This window comes from Leucoraja erinacea, chromosome 36 (assembly GCF_028641065.1).
Source record: "Leucoraja erinacea ecotype New England chromosome 36, Leri_hhj_1, whole genome shotgun sequence".
Taxonomy (NCBI): Eukaryota; Metazoa; Chordata; class Chondrichthyes; order Rajiformes; family Rajidae; genus Leucoraja; species Leucoraja erinaceus.
The window spans coordinates 11,126,669-11,142,573 of record NC_073412.1 but is presented as its reverse complement, the minus strand read 5'-3'; the positions used below and the strand labels follow the sequence as shown (position 1 = coordinate 11,142,573).

The following is a 15,905-nucleotide window of genomic DNA, read 5'->3' as shown; positions in this document are numbered from 1 at the left end:
TTCAGCAAGAATGTGATTTGTTAACTGAAACCGACCAAGAGCCAGGAATTGGAAGAAAGTTAAGTTTCTCCATTATTGGCTTTGATGAACATTATGGGCCAAATCGCCTCCTCCCATCCCATCAATGTTTGACTTACCTTCTGACTCCACCCAAGTCTTTTAAGAATGAGACATGATAATTAGCATTTGGATCTAATGCATTGATAACAAGTAAAAAAGGACAACTTCAAAATCTGGATCTATACCTCCAAAGGATGCTGATGAACATGTAAATTAAGGTCAAAATGAAGGGACGGCTTGAGTGGTGTGCTTTGCCATTGGTCTTATTGTTATATGGTTGTTATATGGTTATATGGTCTTGCAGAGATCACAATTGGATCCACTACATACTATGGCATTTATCAGTAACATAGAATTGAATATAGGGCCAAGATTTTTAGATTACGAGACCAGGTGCGGACCCGTTGGGCCCCTTCCCCAAGGCAATATTGCGCAGGTAATACTGCGCAGGCCCGGCTGAGGGGTACCCGTTGTGACGTCAGAGATCCCCGTTGTGTTGCAAGTCACGGCAACCCTCCCCCAACTGCACCTCGCCATCCTTCTTCCTACCCCTATCCTCCATTCCCCCTTATCCTCCATTCCCCCTCATCCTTCCTCCTCCTCACCCTCGCTCTTCTTTCCCCCTCCTCCTCCCTCCCCACACTCTCCCTCCCTCTCCTTTCCCCTACCCTTAGTCACTCCCTACATAACCCCCCTCCCATCCCTATCCCCCTCCTATCCCTCTATCCCCCCCCTTTCCCCCCCTTCCCCCCCCCGCACTCCTTCCCCCCCCCTTCCCCCCCCCCCCCCCCCCCCCCCTCTTCCCCACCCCCTTCCACCCCCCCCCCCCCACACCCCCCCTTCCCCCCCCCCCCCCCCCTTCCCCACTCTCCCTCCTCACTTTCCCCTCCCTACCCCCCTCCTCTCCCTCTATCCCCCTGCTCCCCCACTCTTCAACTACCCCTTATCCCACGCACCACAATGAAAATCGCGATGTTTTTTTTTAAAATGAAACCTCCCCCAGAAATTTGATTAAAACGGAGTGTTATTGAAAATCGGGATTTTGTATGTAAATGAGATTCGCGATCCAATTGTCATTGTGAATGAAAACAGAAGAAATTGATTAAAACGGATATTTTTTGAAAATCGCAATTTTTTATGTAAATTAGATTTGGGGCCCCCTTGTGACATCGGACGCGGCTAATGGGCAGGGCGTGGAATAATGATTCTTGTAAAAGTGTTTTTTTGGGGGGGGGGGGGTTGTGTGGGGTGGGGTGGGGTGGGGGGGGTTGTGGGGTAGGGAGGTGTTGTGGGGGTAGGGGACGGGGTGTATGTGGGAGGGGGGAGTTTGGGGAAATATGGTCAGAGGAAATATTTACTTTTGAATTCTAGTTCTCTAAAGCTTTAGTCAGACTAAATGTAAAACTCTATCCGTTATCCCTAATATCAGAAGTTCCTGTTTTCTCTCTTTTGTGCATGATTCAAGTTTGGTTCAACGTGGCACTTTTGTCAGAGATTTTGGAAATGGTGATCTTGCATTCAGCTGGAGCCAGCATGTCTGTAAGGTGGAGCATTAAGTCTGTTTTAAAATGAACACAAGCTGCTTAGTAATCAAATTTGCTTTACTGAAAAGGTAGAACAGTTCCTTTGTAGTGTTTTGTAAGACATGCAGGAAAATGGAATAGTACTTAATATACTTGCTGGAAATAGCAATTAGCTATTAAAAAGAACTCTTGTACTTATTGCAAATATTACAAAGTTTAACTACGGATAAATAATTTGATGAGATTAACATCTGAAGAGAAGCATGAGAGGTTTTGTAAATTGGAACTGGATTTTGAACTCCATAAGGGAAAGTTATGTTGTTAGTTATTTGCAGTTACTTATAGTTTTGTATCATGAAGATGAGACATGGTTACCATTTTGTACTTCTGGGTTACACTTCTATGTACAATACAAATAACAGCCAATATAACAGTTTATCTTGGAGAAAATAGCTATTTGATTTCATTATGCATACAGAACCAGTTTTTCTCTCACAATAAATTCAAGTGTATTGCCATAGTAATTTACAACGTGCCTTGAAAATTAAAAATAAATATGTACAAATTCGAAAACTATAATGAATTGAAATTGCCTGATTACATTAAAAGATGGATAGTGTAGCTTCCTGATGAAGTAACAGAATTAATTGTTACTTCAGTCCCTTACCATATTCACTTCATGTGGAACAAATGATGGCTTACTTAAAATGTATATTCAAACAAGTTATAATAAAAGTTAATTTAATAAATTTAAGACTAAATATAAAGTTCTGATGAAATAAATAAATGAGGATAAAAATTGATTGGAACCATGTCCAAATTGTAAATTTTCTATTAAAAAAAATTACTTTTACATAACATTTTTTCCCTGTTGAATTGAATCGTAAAGTCATGCAGTGGGAATATTTACAAGTTATTGCTCCAAAACAATGTATTCAAAATGCTTGAAATGAAGACACCAGAGTGATTACACAAACAAAGTTACTCTGAGGCAAGAAGACTAATTTAGGACGGCTATACTAGACCAAGTGCAGACCCGTTGAAGACTAATTTAATGCTATACTAGACCCAATTCACCCGTCCCCTACTCGTAGCCCCCACGGGAGGCGTGGTCCTCCAACTCAACTCATTGCCCAAGATAAGATTCGAGCACTCCTCAGCAAAGATCATAGCTTGTGAGCCTCGCCCAGCACTGGAGTTAAAAAATATATCAATCCCCAATTGCAATACCAATTGACCCTCCCCCTCCTGTCCTGCCTTGAGCTATGATGGCAACATTGTTGCAAATGTCAGGTGCACTTGCTGTTAGATGCCATTGAGTTGAAAATTTCAGTGTTGCTGTCTTGCAACTTTGTATCAAAGTGTATTGGAAGCTTTGAGGGATGATATTAAAGTTAAAACCATTTTAAATTCAAAGTATTTTTAAACATTTTCATTAATAATTTGAGAAATAATTTTTCAGATAAGGCGATTTTGGACTGCACAGAAAAAATCTCTACCGGAATATGTAAAAATCTTACCGTTAGCATGTCGTTTTTTTGAGAAGATGTGATTATATACACACACACATATCCAAGATCAGAGTTAATAGTTACTAGACCTGTTCCCCAACGCGCGTTTGTGGGGGGGGGGGGGGGGGGGGGGGGGGGGGCGGCATGCGGCGTCACACACACTAACCACCCCCACACTAACTACCCGCTTGATATTATATTAATATTATTAATTAGATCCTTTTACCCCATAAACGCCCTATCCACTGACGCATAGCCCCCAACTCGCAGGCACGTCTAGAGAGGGAGTGTGGGGAGTAGAGAGTGAGGGCAGAGAGAGAATGGGGAGAGAGGCAGTGGGAGAAGGGCAAGAGACAGGGGGAGAGGGGGGGGGGTGGAGAGGAGGGGGGGAGTGGGTGAGGGGGGAGAGAGATGGGAGGAGAGAGGGGGGATGTGAAGGGGTGAGAAGGGAGGGGTGAGGGGGAGAGGTAGGGGGAAGGGAGGTGGTGGAGGGAAGGGGCGGAGGGGGGTAGGACAGAGGAAGGGGGGAGAGAAAAAGAGGGAGGGGGCGAGAGGGGGAGGGGGGAAGGGAGGGAGGGGGGAGAGCGAGCGGGGGAGAGGGGGTGGGTGGGAGAGAGAGAGAGGGAGGAAGGAGGTAGAGAGGGGGGGGAAGGAGAGAGAGGGGGAAGGAGAGAGAGAGAGAGGGGGTGGAGAGAGAGAGAGGGGGTGGAGAGAGAGAGAGGGGGGAGAGAGAGAGAGAGGGGGGGGAGAGAGAGGGGGAGGGAGAGAGAGAGATAGAGTGGGGATGGAGACACACCAGTGGAAGTGATGGAGGCAGGTTTGATTTTATCATTTAAAAATAAATTGGTATACGGACGGGAAAAGAATGGAGGGTTATGGGCTGAGTGCAGGTAGATGGGACTAGGTGAGAGTAAGTGTTCGGCACGGACTAGAAGGGCCGAGATGGCCTGTTTCCATGCTGTAATTGTTATATGGTTACCTCAATGCTAATTTCCTGCAGTTTCTCCATAACTAACGTGGAGATGTCTTGGTGCCAAGATAAGCTCTCTATTTAAGAAGGGCTGAAAAGAAAAGCCTGGAAATTATAAACCAATATTCCTAACATCTGTGGTAGGAAATTACTGGACATGATTCTGAGGGATAAGATGTACATGAATTTGGATAGACAGGAGTTCATTAGGGACTGACAACATGTTTTTGTATGTGGGAGATCATGTCTTGTACATTGCTTTGAAGAAGTAATCAAGAAAGTTGATATGGAATTCAGGTTCCACGTGGTAGGCTGCTCTGGAAGTGAGATCTTGCTTCCAAACTGAATACAGAAACATGGAACTGCAGACGACGGTTTGCAAAAGACACAAATAAAGCTGGAAGAGAGGAGGGCAGGACAAAGACTGGCAGGTAATAGGTTGATACAGATGAAGAGTCAGCTTGTACTGATAATCCTCTTGTAGCTTTTTGTCCCTTGGCGCTCAGTCTGAAGAAGGATCCCAACCCAAAACATCCCGTGTCCATGTTTTCCAGAGATGTAGGTTGACCTGCTGAGTTACACCAGCACTTTGTGTCTTCAACTGGATACAGAATCCAGTTCACGGTAGGAAGCAAAGGGTGGTGGCGGAAGTTTATGCCTCGGGTTGTTGCTGGGCCCATTTCTTTCTATATCATTCTACATGTCGTTTATATCAATGATTCGGTTAAGAATGACCAAGGTATGATTTATAAGTTTGCAGATTATACTAAAATAGGTGGTATCCGAGACAGTGAGGACGATTATCAAGAATTACAGTAGGATCTTAATCAGCTATCCGAGCAATGACTAATGCAGTTAATGCAGAAAAGAGTGAGATGTTGCCGTTGGAACCGACAAATTAGGGCAGGACCTTCCTGGTGAATGGTAGGGGCCTGGGGAGTGTTGCAGACCTGTGAGATCTAGGAGTGCAAGTATGTGGTTCCCTGAAAGTGGCATCACAGGTAGATGGAGTGTTGAAGAAGGCTTTTGGCACATTTGTCCCCATCAGTCTTGAATTGCGTATCATAGTAAGGAGGAAGTCATAGTAGGAAGGTACTGCCAGGGTTCAGATTCAAAAAGGAACTGGATAATTATGAGAAAGCAAAAACTTGTTTTGGGTATTAGGGAGAGGATGATTTGGATTGTTCTTGCAGTTTCTCTCCAGATTACGAACATACAATCTAAGCAAAGCCTGTACGTATGATCAAGTGTCGGAAGGAACTGCAGATGCTGGTTTAAACCGAAGATAGACACAAAATGCTGGAGTAACTCAGCGGGATGGGCAGCATCTCTGGAAAGAAGGAATGGGTGATGTTTCGGGTCGAGACCCTTCTTTAGACTCATGTCAGGGGAGAGGGAGATACATAGATAAGGAAGCGTGAGATGTGAAAATAGGATAAAGAAAATGTAGATCAAGGAAAATGTAGAATAGACCATTGTTAGCTGGGAGAAGGTAACAACAAAGCAAACAGAGATAAAATGTCGTCGGAGACAGTAAGACTGGTCGGAAAACTGGGAAGGCAGAGGGAGGGAAAGCAAGGATTACTTGAAGTTAGAGAAGTCAATGTTCATACCACTGGGGTATAAGCTGCCCAAGCGAAACTTGAGGTGCTGTTCCTCCAATTTGTGCTGGGCCTCACTCTGACTGGAAGAGCCCCAGGACAGAAAGGTCAGTGTACGAATGGGAGGGGGAGTTAAAGTGTTTAGCAACCGGTAGGTTTAGGTGGACTGAGCGGAGGTGTTCAGTAAAATGATTGCTGAGCCTGTGCCTGGTCTCACCGATATATAGGAGTCCACACCTGGAACAGCGGATATAGTAGATGAGGTTGGAGGTGCAAGTGAATCTCCTGTGATTGCAGGGGTACGTACCTGGGTAGGGGGTCGTTTGTGTGGGAATGGACGAGTTGACCAAGGAGTTGCGGAAAGCGGAAAGGGGTGGAGATGGGAAGATGTGGCTAGTGGTGGGATCCCGTTGCAGATGTGTGCTGTATGGGGTGGAAGGTGAGGACTAGGGATTATGTACTGAATGGGGTGGAAGGTGAGGATTAGGGAGACTCTGTCGTATGATTAAGTGTTTGGGTGACCAACAGAGTGGATTTGCCAGTTGCAGCGGGACTACACGCATCCTCTGCTATGAACTGTCCGGGTTACAAACACTTAGAAACATAGAAACATAGAAATTAGGTGCAGGAGTAGGCCATTCGGCCCTTCAAGCCTGCACCACCATTCAATATGATCATGGCTGATCATCCAATTCAGTATCCCGTACCTGCCTTCTCTCCATACCCTCTGATCCCCTTGGCCACAGGGGACTTCACTGAGGTGGACCTGTATGTTGAGGTAGTAAGGACTCTATGGATGAATAATCTCTTTTAAAAAACCTTTTAATCTGCTTTTCTATTTTTGTCTACTAGGTGGCTTATTCTAATATTTATCCACATTTTGTGCCATCTGCAACGTCCTCACCAATTCACAGCCTCACTGTACCCTCTTGTATCCCTCTTACAGCTTGTACTGCCACCTAGCTTTGTATCGTCTACAAACATGCATACATTAGATAGGCTCCTCAACTAAATTATTAATACAGGCATTCGCTGACTTAGACGAATTATGTAAACTCAGACTTATGTAAGCAATTCTTTTTGCTCACTAATGCCCATGTGGTCTCCGTGTAGGAGCTCTCCTGTGGCCTCGGTGTCGGAGCACCCCGGTCTTCGCGCCAGAGCATCCCCTGTGGTCTCTGCATCAGTGCTCGCCCGTGATCTCCGCATTGGAGCTCCCTCGTAGTCTTCCTTGATGCTTCTGATGCCTGTATGTTGTCTAGATCTTGCTGACTGCTTTGTTATCAGAGGATTTGTACAGAACAGAACACTGTTCTAAAAATATTCTCACGTTTGATATTTTGATGAACATATGACTTTGATAAAGCTGCTAAAGATGATTGTAGGACATTGCACTTTCAAAGTGCAATGAGGGCTGGGGCGAGACGTTAGGCCAGTAAAAAGCACAACAATCTTCCTTAATGATCTGTGTATCTTCATATTGTGGTGAGTTTTCTCCAATGATTTTTGTTGATTTCAATTTTGCTGCAGCCCACCAAAATGTAAGACGTAATTTAAAATTTAAGTCCATCAAATATTTATATTTTAATTTTATATTTTCTTACAAAATAGAAAGAATTCAGTAAATTGAGTACATGCTGGCATTCCTGTCAATCCAATTGTCCCGGTAACCTATTCTCTCTCTTATATGCCCATCAACTCCCAACGCAATCCATTTCCACCACTCACCCGTTCCTTCAACGCAACCCGTTCCCCCAATGCAATATTCCACCACTTACCCATAGCACCCAAGTATCAGGTGCGGCTGACGTTTTTAAAGTTTATATATTTTTTTAATGAAACCTCACATTGGGGGCGGCTTTGGCACTCCACTGAGCCAATCATTCGTCCCTCTTCTCTCTCCTCTCCTCCCCTCCACTCCCTCCCTCATCTCTACCCTTTTGCACTCCCCCACTAAACACAATGTTTAAATAACATTTCTTCTCCTCTCCTCCCCCACTCGCTACCTCTCCTTACAACAATATAAGAAATCTCTCATTGCTCTGGGTGGAGCTTATCCCAACACTGTTGATTGGCAGCTGAGATCCCATTGTTATGCCATTGTCGGGTGGAGGACTGTTCACGGCAGCTTATGTAAATGAGATCCCATTGTGATTGGAGAACTGTGAGATCCCATTGTGACGTCATAGCTGCAAACTGCCAGAATCTCCCATCAACTGTCACAGCATCTGTCAAGTTATTGTTCTCAAAGTTTTTTCTTAACTTTTAAATGTCAATAACTTGTTAAATATAACACCGATCTGAACAAAACTTGACAGGTACGACCAAAGGACAAAGGTGCGTAAGGTGATGTAAAATATTATGCGCTACCGTGTACCATTTTGGCGTTGGTCCCCCCTTTATTCCAAATCTTCAGTTTTTAAGTTTAAAAATGTAAAGTTTCTTGTAAAATATAACATCAAATGTGAAGAAACTTGATACGAACGACCACAGGGACAAAACTGTAAGGTTCTGCCAGAATTTTTGCACTGTTATGTTTTGCCATAGTTCCTTTGTCACAGACAGACAGACAAACAAGACAAGACTTTTAATAGTATACAGATAGATATAGATAGATAGGTAAATACAATAATAATAATAAGCCTTTATTGTATGTTATTTTGCACTGGGTGAATATTACATTAAATTTAGTAAATATTTTTAAAGAATTTAAAAAAAAGGAGGAAATATTAGCGGAGTGGTCTGTTTTATAGTTGAATTGATGACAGCATTCTCATGTTGTGTGGATAGTTGACGAATTTAGAGTTCTAATGGCCCAGGGAAAGAAACTGTTCTTGAGTCTGTTTGTCCGGCTTTTGACGCACCTGTACCACTTACCAGAGGGCAGGTTGAACAGTGGCTGTCCAGGATGGAAGGGGTCTTTGATCATTTTCCTGGCTCTTCGGAGGCTCCGAGAGCTGGAGATGGCATCCAGGGAAGGCAGAGGGCGGCCGAGGATTTTCTGGGCATTTTTGATCACTCTCTGCAGTGCTCTCCTATGCGATGTGCGTTCCCAGGAATTTGAAGGTGGAAACCCTCTCGTCACAGTCCCCGTTGATGAGCGGGGCATTCTGAGCCTTCTGAAGTTGATGACCATTTCCTTTGTTTTCCGCGAATTTAATAATGAGTTTGTGGAGTGGATGGGAGAGCAGTCGTAAGTGTACAGAGTATAAAGGAGTGGAATCAGCACACAGCCCTGTGGAGAACCAGTGCTGAGAGTGAGGGTGGAGGAGCAGTGGGGGCCCATTTTGACTGTTTGTGGGCAGTTATTGAGGAAGACCTTTATCCAGGCGCAGGTGAGAGGGAGGAAGACTAAGTCTGACAGCTTGTTGACTAGTATGTCTGGGATGATTGCATTGAAAGCTGAACTATAGTCAATAAAAAGAATCCTTGCATAGTTCCCCAAGTGTTCTAGATGGCTCATCTAGATATAGATAATCCTGCTGCTGCTTAAGGTCCACAGAAGTTCAGATTTTCTTCAAAATTGTATCTAATTCAGCACATTCTTTGTGCCAATTAGTAGCAATGTTACAACATTTTGAGATTTTAAAAATCAAGTCTGCAATTTATCCCATCAGATGAAGCATAAAAATAAGTTTAATTTGTCTAATTCACTTTCATATCTTCAGTATTTAAAAAGTTATGGCCATTTTCATACTCGGAAATTAGCATCTTGTTCCCTATTGCTTTTCCATTGACTTAACTCAAAAGCTGTGATCGAGGACAGTCAAAAGCCCATAACTTTCTTAAAAATTAAGAGAACTGAATGAATTTTTCAGTTATTATAAATAAAGGTAAACGCTAAAACATATAGTAAATACCCAACAAGAAATTAATTTTCATCAGTTTCATCAAATCAATTTAATCTTTTAATCTAAATTCAATTACTAGACCTAAACATATATCCATTTCTTAAGAAAAGGTTAATATTTTTAAATAGCCTGTGTCCAAATAACATTCACACAAAAATTCACAACATAACATAATTTTTAAATCTCACTGTCATGAGCTTATAGGCCAAATGGAAGGAATGTAATGCTGAATTCCCATAAATTAATCCAGAAACATCCACTCAAAATATAATCAAAATTATTGTTTTTTACACAATGTGACTCAAACTGTTGTGAATATTTAGTTTAAAAATAATGATCATGGAAAGAGAATAACCCAAAATGTAGACAATTTAGATGACTTATGACATGATTGTCCAAAAAAATTGAGCATTTTAATCATCTTGCGAGTAGGTGATTCTGGAACGCGATCGATTGGAACGTTGCGGTTGTGGTGAATTTGAACTCCATATCAGCAGGAAAGACATGGCCGGTTCGTACAGGGCCCAAATAAAATGTTCGCAACGTAAAATTAGATTAAAGCCATCCTAAGAAGCAAGATTATATGTAAAATAAACAGTTTACCCTTTGTTTTGTCCCATTCTTGCGATTCGTCACATTTTAGGCGTTGAGAGTGTTAGAAGTCACTTTTTATTTTAATCCAATTATTAAATTGTCCAGCGAATTAAAAAATAAAAAATAAACTGGGAACGGAAGTCCGATCGATTTTCTTCATCAGCTAGCAGCCCGAGGAAATCCGCCTCTGACAGGCAGTACAAAACTGCATTTTAATCCTGCCTCCTTCCCCCTCAAAGGCGCCAGAGTTGCGCACACGGCCAGTGGCAGAACTGCAGCGCCGCTGAAGGCAGGTTTTGTAACATCGCTACAAGTAGCCAATCAGTCCAAAATGTTGCTTCTCCAGCCCCTCCACAGATGTTGCCTGACCCGCTGAGTTCCTCCAGCACGTTGTGTTTTGTCGAAGATTTGCACATCTCTGAAGATCTTTCCTGGTCCGAGAACACTGATGCTATTATTAAGAAAGCACATCAGCGCCTGAACTTCCTGAGAAGATTACGGAGAGTTGGTTTGTCAAGGAGGACTCTCTCTAACTTCTACAGGTGCACAGTAGAGAGCATGCTGACCGGTTGCATCGTGGCTTGGTTCGGCAACTTGAGCACCCTGGAGAGGAAAAGTCTACAAAAAGTGGTAAACACTGCCCAGTCCATCATCGGCTCTGACCTCCCTTCCATCGAGGAGATCTACCGCAGTCGCTGGCTCAAAAAGGCTGGCAGTATCATTAAGGACCCACATCATCCTGGCCACACACTCATCACCCTGCTACCTTCAGGTAGAGGTACAGGAGCCTGAAGACTGCAACGACCAGGTTCAGGAATAGCTACTTCCCCACAGCCATCAGGTTATTAAACTTGGCTCTGACAAAACTCTGAAAATTAATAACCCATTATCTGTTATTTGCACTTTATCAGTTTATTTATTCATGTGTGTATATATTTATACAATGGTATATGGATACCTTGATCTGTTTTGTAGTTAATGCCGACTATGTTCTGTTGTGCTGAAGCAAAGCAAGAATTTAATTGTCCTTTCAGGGACACACGACAATAAACTCTCTTCAATCTTGAATCTTGCCTCTGCAGTTCCTTGTATTTCCACGATGAACAGTATTTCAGCATGAAAGATAAAGACCTAGACGGTTAAATGTATTACCAGTATGCAAATAAAATGTGGGCACATCCAATTTATTTCGATTGTTTCAGAGTGTACCATTGCAATTGTAGAAACAAGGTATCTGCTGAACATGGTTGTGAAAGTAATTCTGGCTTGATGTTAGGGCTGTCACTTAATTACATTGTAATTACAGTTAAAGTAACGTATTATGTAGTTTAGCAGGGAGCTAATAGGAGAAGGAGTTTTTACATTATTTTCCTGCTGATGCCCAGTTTGTTGACTTGGAGATTCCCCAATGCCCCAAACAACCTTCAGTGAACCCATGCTGTCATTCTTTAGACTACTCCCAATACTCTGTTGGCAGATCGATCAGCTATTAATTCTTGTCAGAAACCATTGCAATCAATATGAGAGGACCACAGAAAAGGGTTGTAAGCAGAGAATGAAAGGTAGGAGTGAGAATGTATTGATCAAGTGATAGAGAATGAAGAAAGATTAAAAAATAATTAGAAAAGAAGAGGACACCTAAATGAGTATGTCACTGATTTCATCAGCAAGTACTTCGTGGAATGCATGCCAAATGAGACATTGATGGAGCCAAAGTAGAGATGGATGTTCTTAGGAATAAATATCACCAGCGACTTGTCCTGGACTAGTCACATCAAAGCAATGGCCAAGAAAGCACACCAATATCTCAACTTCCTTAGAAGGCTTCGGAAGTTTGGCATATACCCAACAACCCTCATCAACTTCTCTGTAGAAAGCATTTTATCGGGATGAATCAAAGCATGGTTTGGGAACAACTCCATCCAAGACCAAAATAAATTGCATAGTGTTGTGGACATAGCCCAGACCATCCCGCAAACCAGCGTCATTTACATTGACTCCAGCTACGCATCATGCTGCCTCGGCAAGGCTGCCAGCATAATTGAGGGCAAGTCTCACCCCTGTCACTCCCTCTTCTCCCTTCTCCCATCAGGCAAGAGGTACAGAAGTTTGAAAACGCATTCCAGCCAGATTCAGGGACAGTTTCTTCCCAGCTGTTATCGCAGGCAACTGAACTATCTTCTCAACAACTAGAAAGCGGTCCTGACCTCTCATCAACCTCATTGGAGACCTTCATAACTAGACTATAATCAGACTTTACAGGACTTGCACTAAACGTTATACCCTTTATCCTGCATCTGCGCACTGTGGACAGCTTGACTATAATCATGTGTAATTTTTTCACTGATTGGTTAGTACACAACAAAAAGCTTTTCACTGAACCTCAATAATAATTCACTGTACTTGACAATAATAGATTAAACTAAACTAAACACTGAAACCCCTACAGTTTTGGGATTGAGTGAAATCACAACTCCTCCCTCCTGTATTTGCTTCCCCAAACACCATTTTCTCTCTTTTTCACCACCAATTTACCTCTTATCATTTTCTTCCCAACGACAGTTTTCTGTGCCATCCACTCTTCCCACCCCAGACTCAATTACAGCTATTTTCCTCCATCATTCCCCTCGCAATCTCAAATCTACAGCTCTATCCTTCACACCCACCAACCAAACTCTCTGTCTCTCACTTGTGGTCTTTACCCTGGTCCTTTCTCTTTTTTCCCCACTATCCACCTTGCCTTGTCTGCAGGTGGCTCCACAGTCATCTCAGAATTTACAGAACCAGTAAACGTAAAGGGCCTGTCCCACTTGGGCGTCATTTGTGCGTCATTTACGTGATATCCTAAAAATTGGTTGGTGCATCGTGATGCGCGCGTGGTGGCGTATGCAGTGACGCGTGGTAACTCGCGTTGCTTCCCTATTGCCCCGGGATTTTGGAATGTTCAAAATCCTCGCGTGCCACCTGCGTGACGTATCCCTTGCGCACGCTGACGTACTGATGGCATACACTGACGTACTGATGGCATACACTGATGTACTGATGGCATACACTGATGTACTGATGGCTTACTTGTAGCGCGTGTTGACGCGTGGTTATGCACTGTGACGCACAAACATTGCCTATGCTCATTTATTATGCGTCACCTTGCGTCAACGTCCGTAATCATGCGTCACCGCCCATTAGCCGCGTCATTTGAGCGCTGCACCACGTGATCACCCAGGTATAAAGCGCGCTGAGTTTTGAAATTTTTTTCACTGGGAAAATCCTTGCCACGGAGACTGGCACTACTTGGAGGATGACTGTCGTACTGCTAGACGATTTCTGCGCGACTGCCGCGCGTTGGTCACTGCCAGCCTGTCGCGTAAATGACGCCGAAGTGGGACAGGCCCTTAAGTCACCCTTGATCCCAAGTGACTGCCTAAAAGATAAAAATAAGAAATTCTTGCACCTTAATGCATTATTGACTCCAGGGTTGCAATGCAGAGTAGATTCATTAAATTGATTCATGCTGCAATTTGGTTATACTTAAAAAAAAATTGAAGTAAAATTAGCTTCAATTCACTGGTTTCTATAGGAATTAAGAGCTGATCTCATTGAGTGATAAAGGATTGTGAGAGGGATTAACAGATAGAAGCCGTTTCCTCAGGTCAGAAAAGGTAGATCTCGGCATCATAGATATAGGGATTTGTTCATTTTGCACTTTATTGAAATAATTTTTTTTAATTTTTTTTTACTATGCTTAATTATTGCGATTGATAGATTTTAGTACACGAAAATAAGGGGATGGAGGTTCAGGTGGGACTTGAGAATTACAACTCCGAGCACATTTGAGGATTCACATGCTGCCTCACATTTACTTATTGACACAATATATTTTTCAACTTCTTGAGCAGTAACAAAGTAATCATAGATCTTTTCTAATTCCATCTATTGGAATTGTTGGACTTGCATCACTGTATACAGCAGTAGAATAAAACGTAATTACTTTTCTATCAACTGCATTTCACTCATTCACTATCTCTAGGTACTAGACTATCTGAGGTGCCTGCACCCCTTTAAACCATAAGTAGAGCATCAGACCTTATTCTACCAAATACATGTGCTATCTTTACCACTAACTATTTGGAATTGGAATAACTGGTAATAAATATTTTTGCTGTTTTCCTCTACTCATTTATCTTGTCAAATGATATTAATGTTGAAATTGAATATCTGCAATATATAGAATTATAAAACGTGGAGTTTGCGATTTTTTTTGTCTTGACAAAGCCTTTTAACATTTTGACACAAGGATCTTCAGATGCAAGTTTACAAAGAAAAAGACAAAAAATGCTAGAGTAACTCAGCAGTTCAGATGAACCCATTGATTTACTGAGTTCACCACTTTGTGTCTTTTTGAAGCTTTTAACAATATATATATATAGGAGCATTAATATTTGTGTAAATATTGCTTAGATGGACGTTAATGCATTTTGATAATAGATTTTTTTTTTTAATTGCTATTCGGGCATTTGCCAAATTTAATAATTATGTACTGTCAAGAATAATTTTACATTATTTAACTTCAAGATAAATAATTTAGATATCAGGAAAGATTTTTCTAAAGTTTTGGAAAAAATGGCTTTCTTAATTATTATGCAGTTTTCTAACATAACTATTTATTTTAGATTACAGGACTGGACCATGTTTCACATCAGTAAACAACCAAATGTGCCAAGGACAACTCACTGGCATTGTCTGCACCAAAACCCTTTGCTGCGCAACAGTTGGACGAGCGTGGGGACATCCCTGTGAGATGTGCCCTGCCCAGCCACAACCATGCCGCCGTGGCTTTATTCCCAATATCCGAACTGGAGCTTGTCAAGGTAAGGGGTGCATTTTGCACATGCAGAGCTGTTGAAATTTAATCAAATTAAACTTTATTTTCCAATAGGGTTTCCAGAATAACCGGTTGGAGATGATTGACAGGTTCCTGACTGTATGGTTTACTACACTTCAAAAGTATTTGCTAAAGGGGAACTGACAAGTAACTGTTTTCTGGATGCCAGAGTGTGGCCAGCATTTAATTCAGATTCAGATTCAATTTTAATTGTCATTGTCAGTGTACAGTACAGAGACAACGAAATGCATTTAGCATCTCCCTGGAAGAGCGACATAGCAAACGATTTGAATAAATAATAATAAGTGTCCGGGGGGGGGTGGTGATTGGCAGTCACCGAGGTACGTTGTTGAGTAGAGTGACAGCCGCCGGAAAGAAGCTGTTCCTCGACCTGCTGGTTCGGCAACGGAGAGACCTGTAGCGCCTCCCGGATGGTAGGAGGGTAAACAGTCCATGGTTGGGTGAGAGCAGTCCTTGGCGATGCTGAGCGCGCTCCGCAGACAGCGCTTGCTTTGGACAGACTCAATGGGGGGGAGCGAGGAACCGGTGATGCGTTGGGCAATTTTCACCACCCTCTGCAATGCCTTCCGGTCGGAGACAGAGCAGTTGCCATACCATACTGTGATGCAGTTGGTAAGGATGCTCTCGATGGTGCAGCGGTAGAAGTTCACCAGGATCTGAGGAGACAGATGGACCTTCTTCAGTCTCCTCAGGAAGAAGAGACGCTGATGAGCCTTCTTGATCAGAGTAGAGAGTATTGGGGGTCCAAGAGAGGTCATCGGAGATGTTGACTCCCAGGAACCTGAAGCTAGAAACACGTTCCACTTCCGTCCCGTTAATGTGGATGGGGGGGTGTGCGTGCCGAAACTCTGGACTTCCTGAAGTCTACAATGAGCTCCTTGGTCTTCTTGGA

At 42.8% G+C, this 15,905-nt stretch overlaps 1 protein-coding gene across 1 annotated transcript in view; it reads left to right on the top strand.

The window, feature by feature from the left end:
* The window catches only part of LOC129713552 (fibrillin-1-like), a 312,091-nt gene that overhangs the window by 52,473 nt on the left and 243,713 nt on the right, over positions 1-15,905 (top strand). Inside the window, exon 6 of the mRNA XM_055662676.1 lies at positions 14,781-14,978. Coding sequence (XP_055518651.1) covers positions 14,781-14,978 — 198 coding nt within the window. The remainder of the gene's footprint in view (positions 1-14,780; positions 14,979-15,905) is intronic.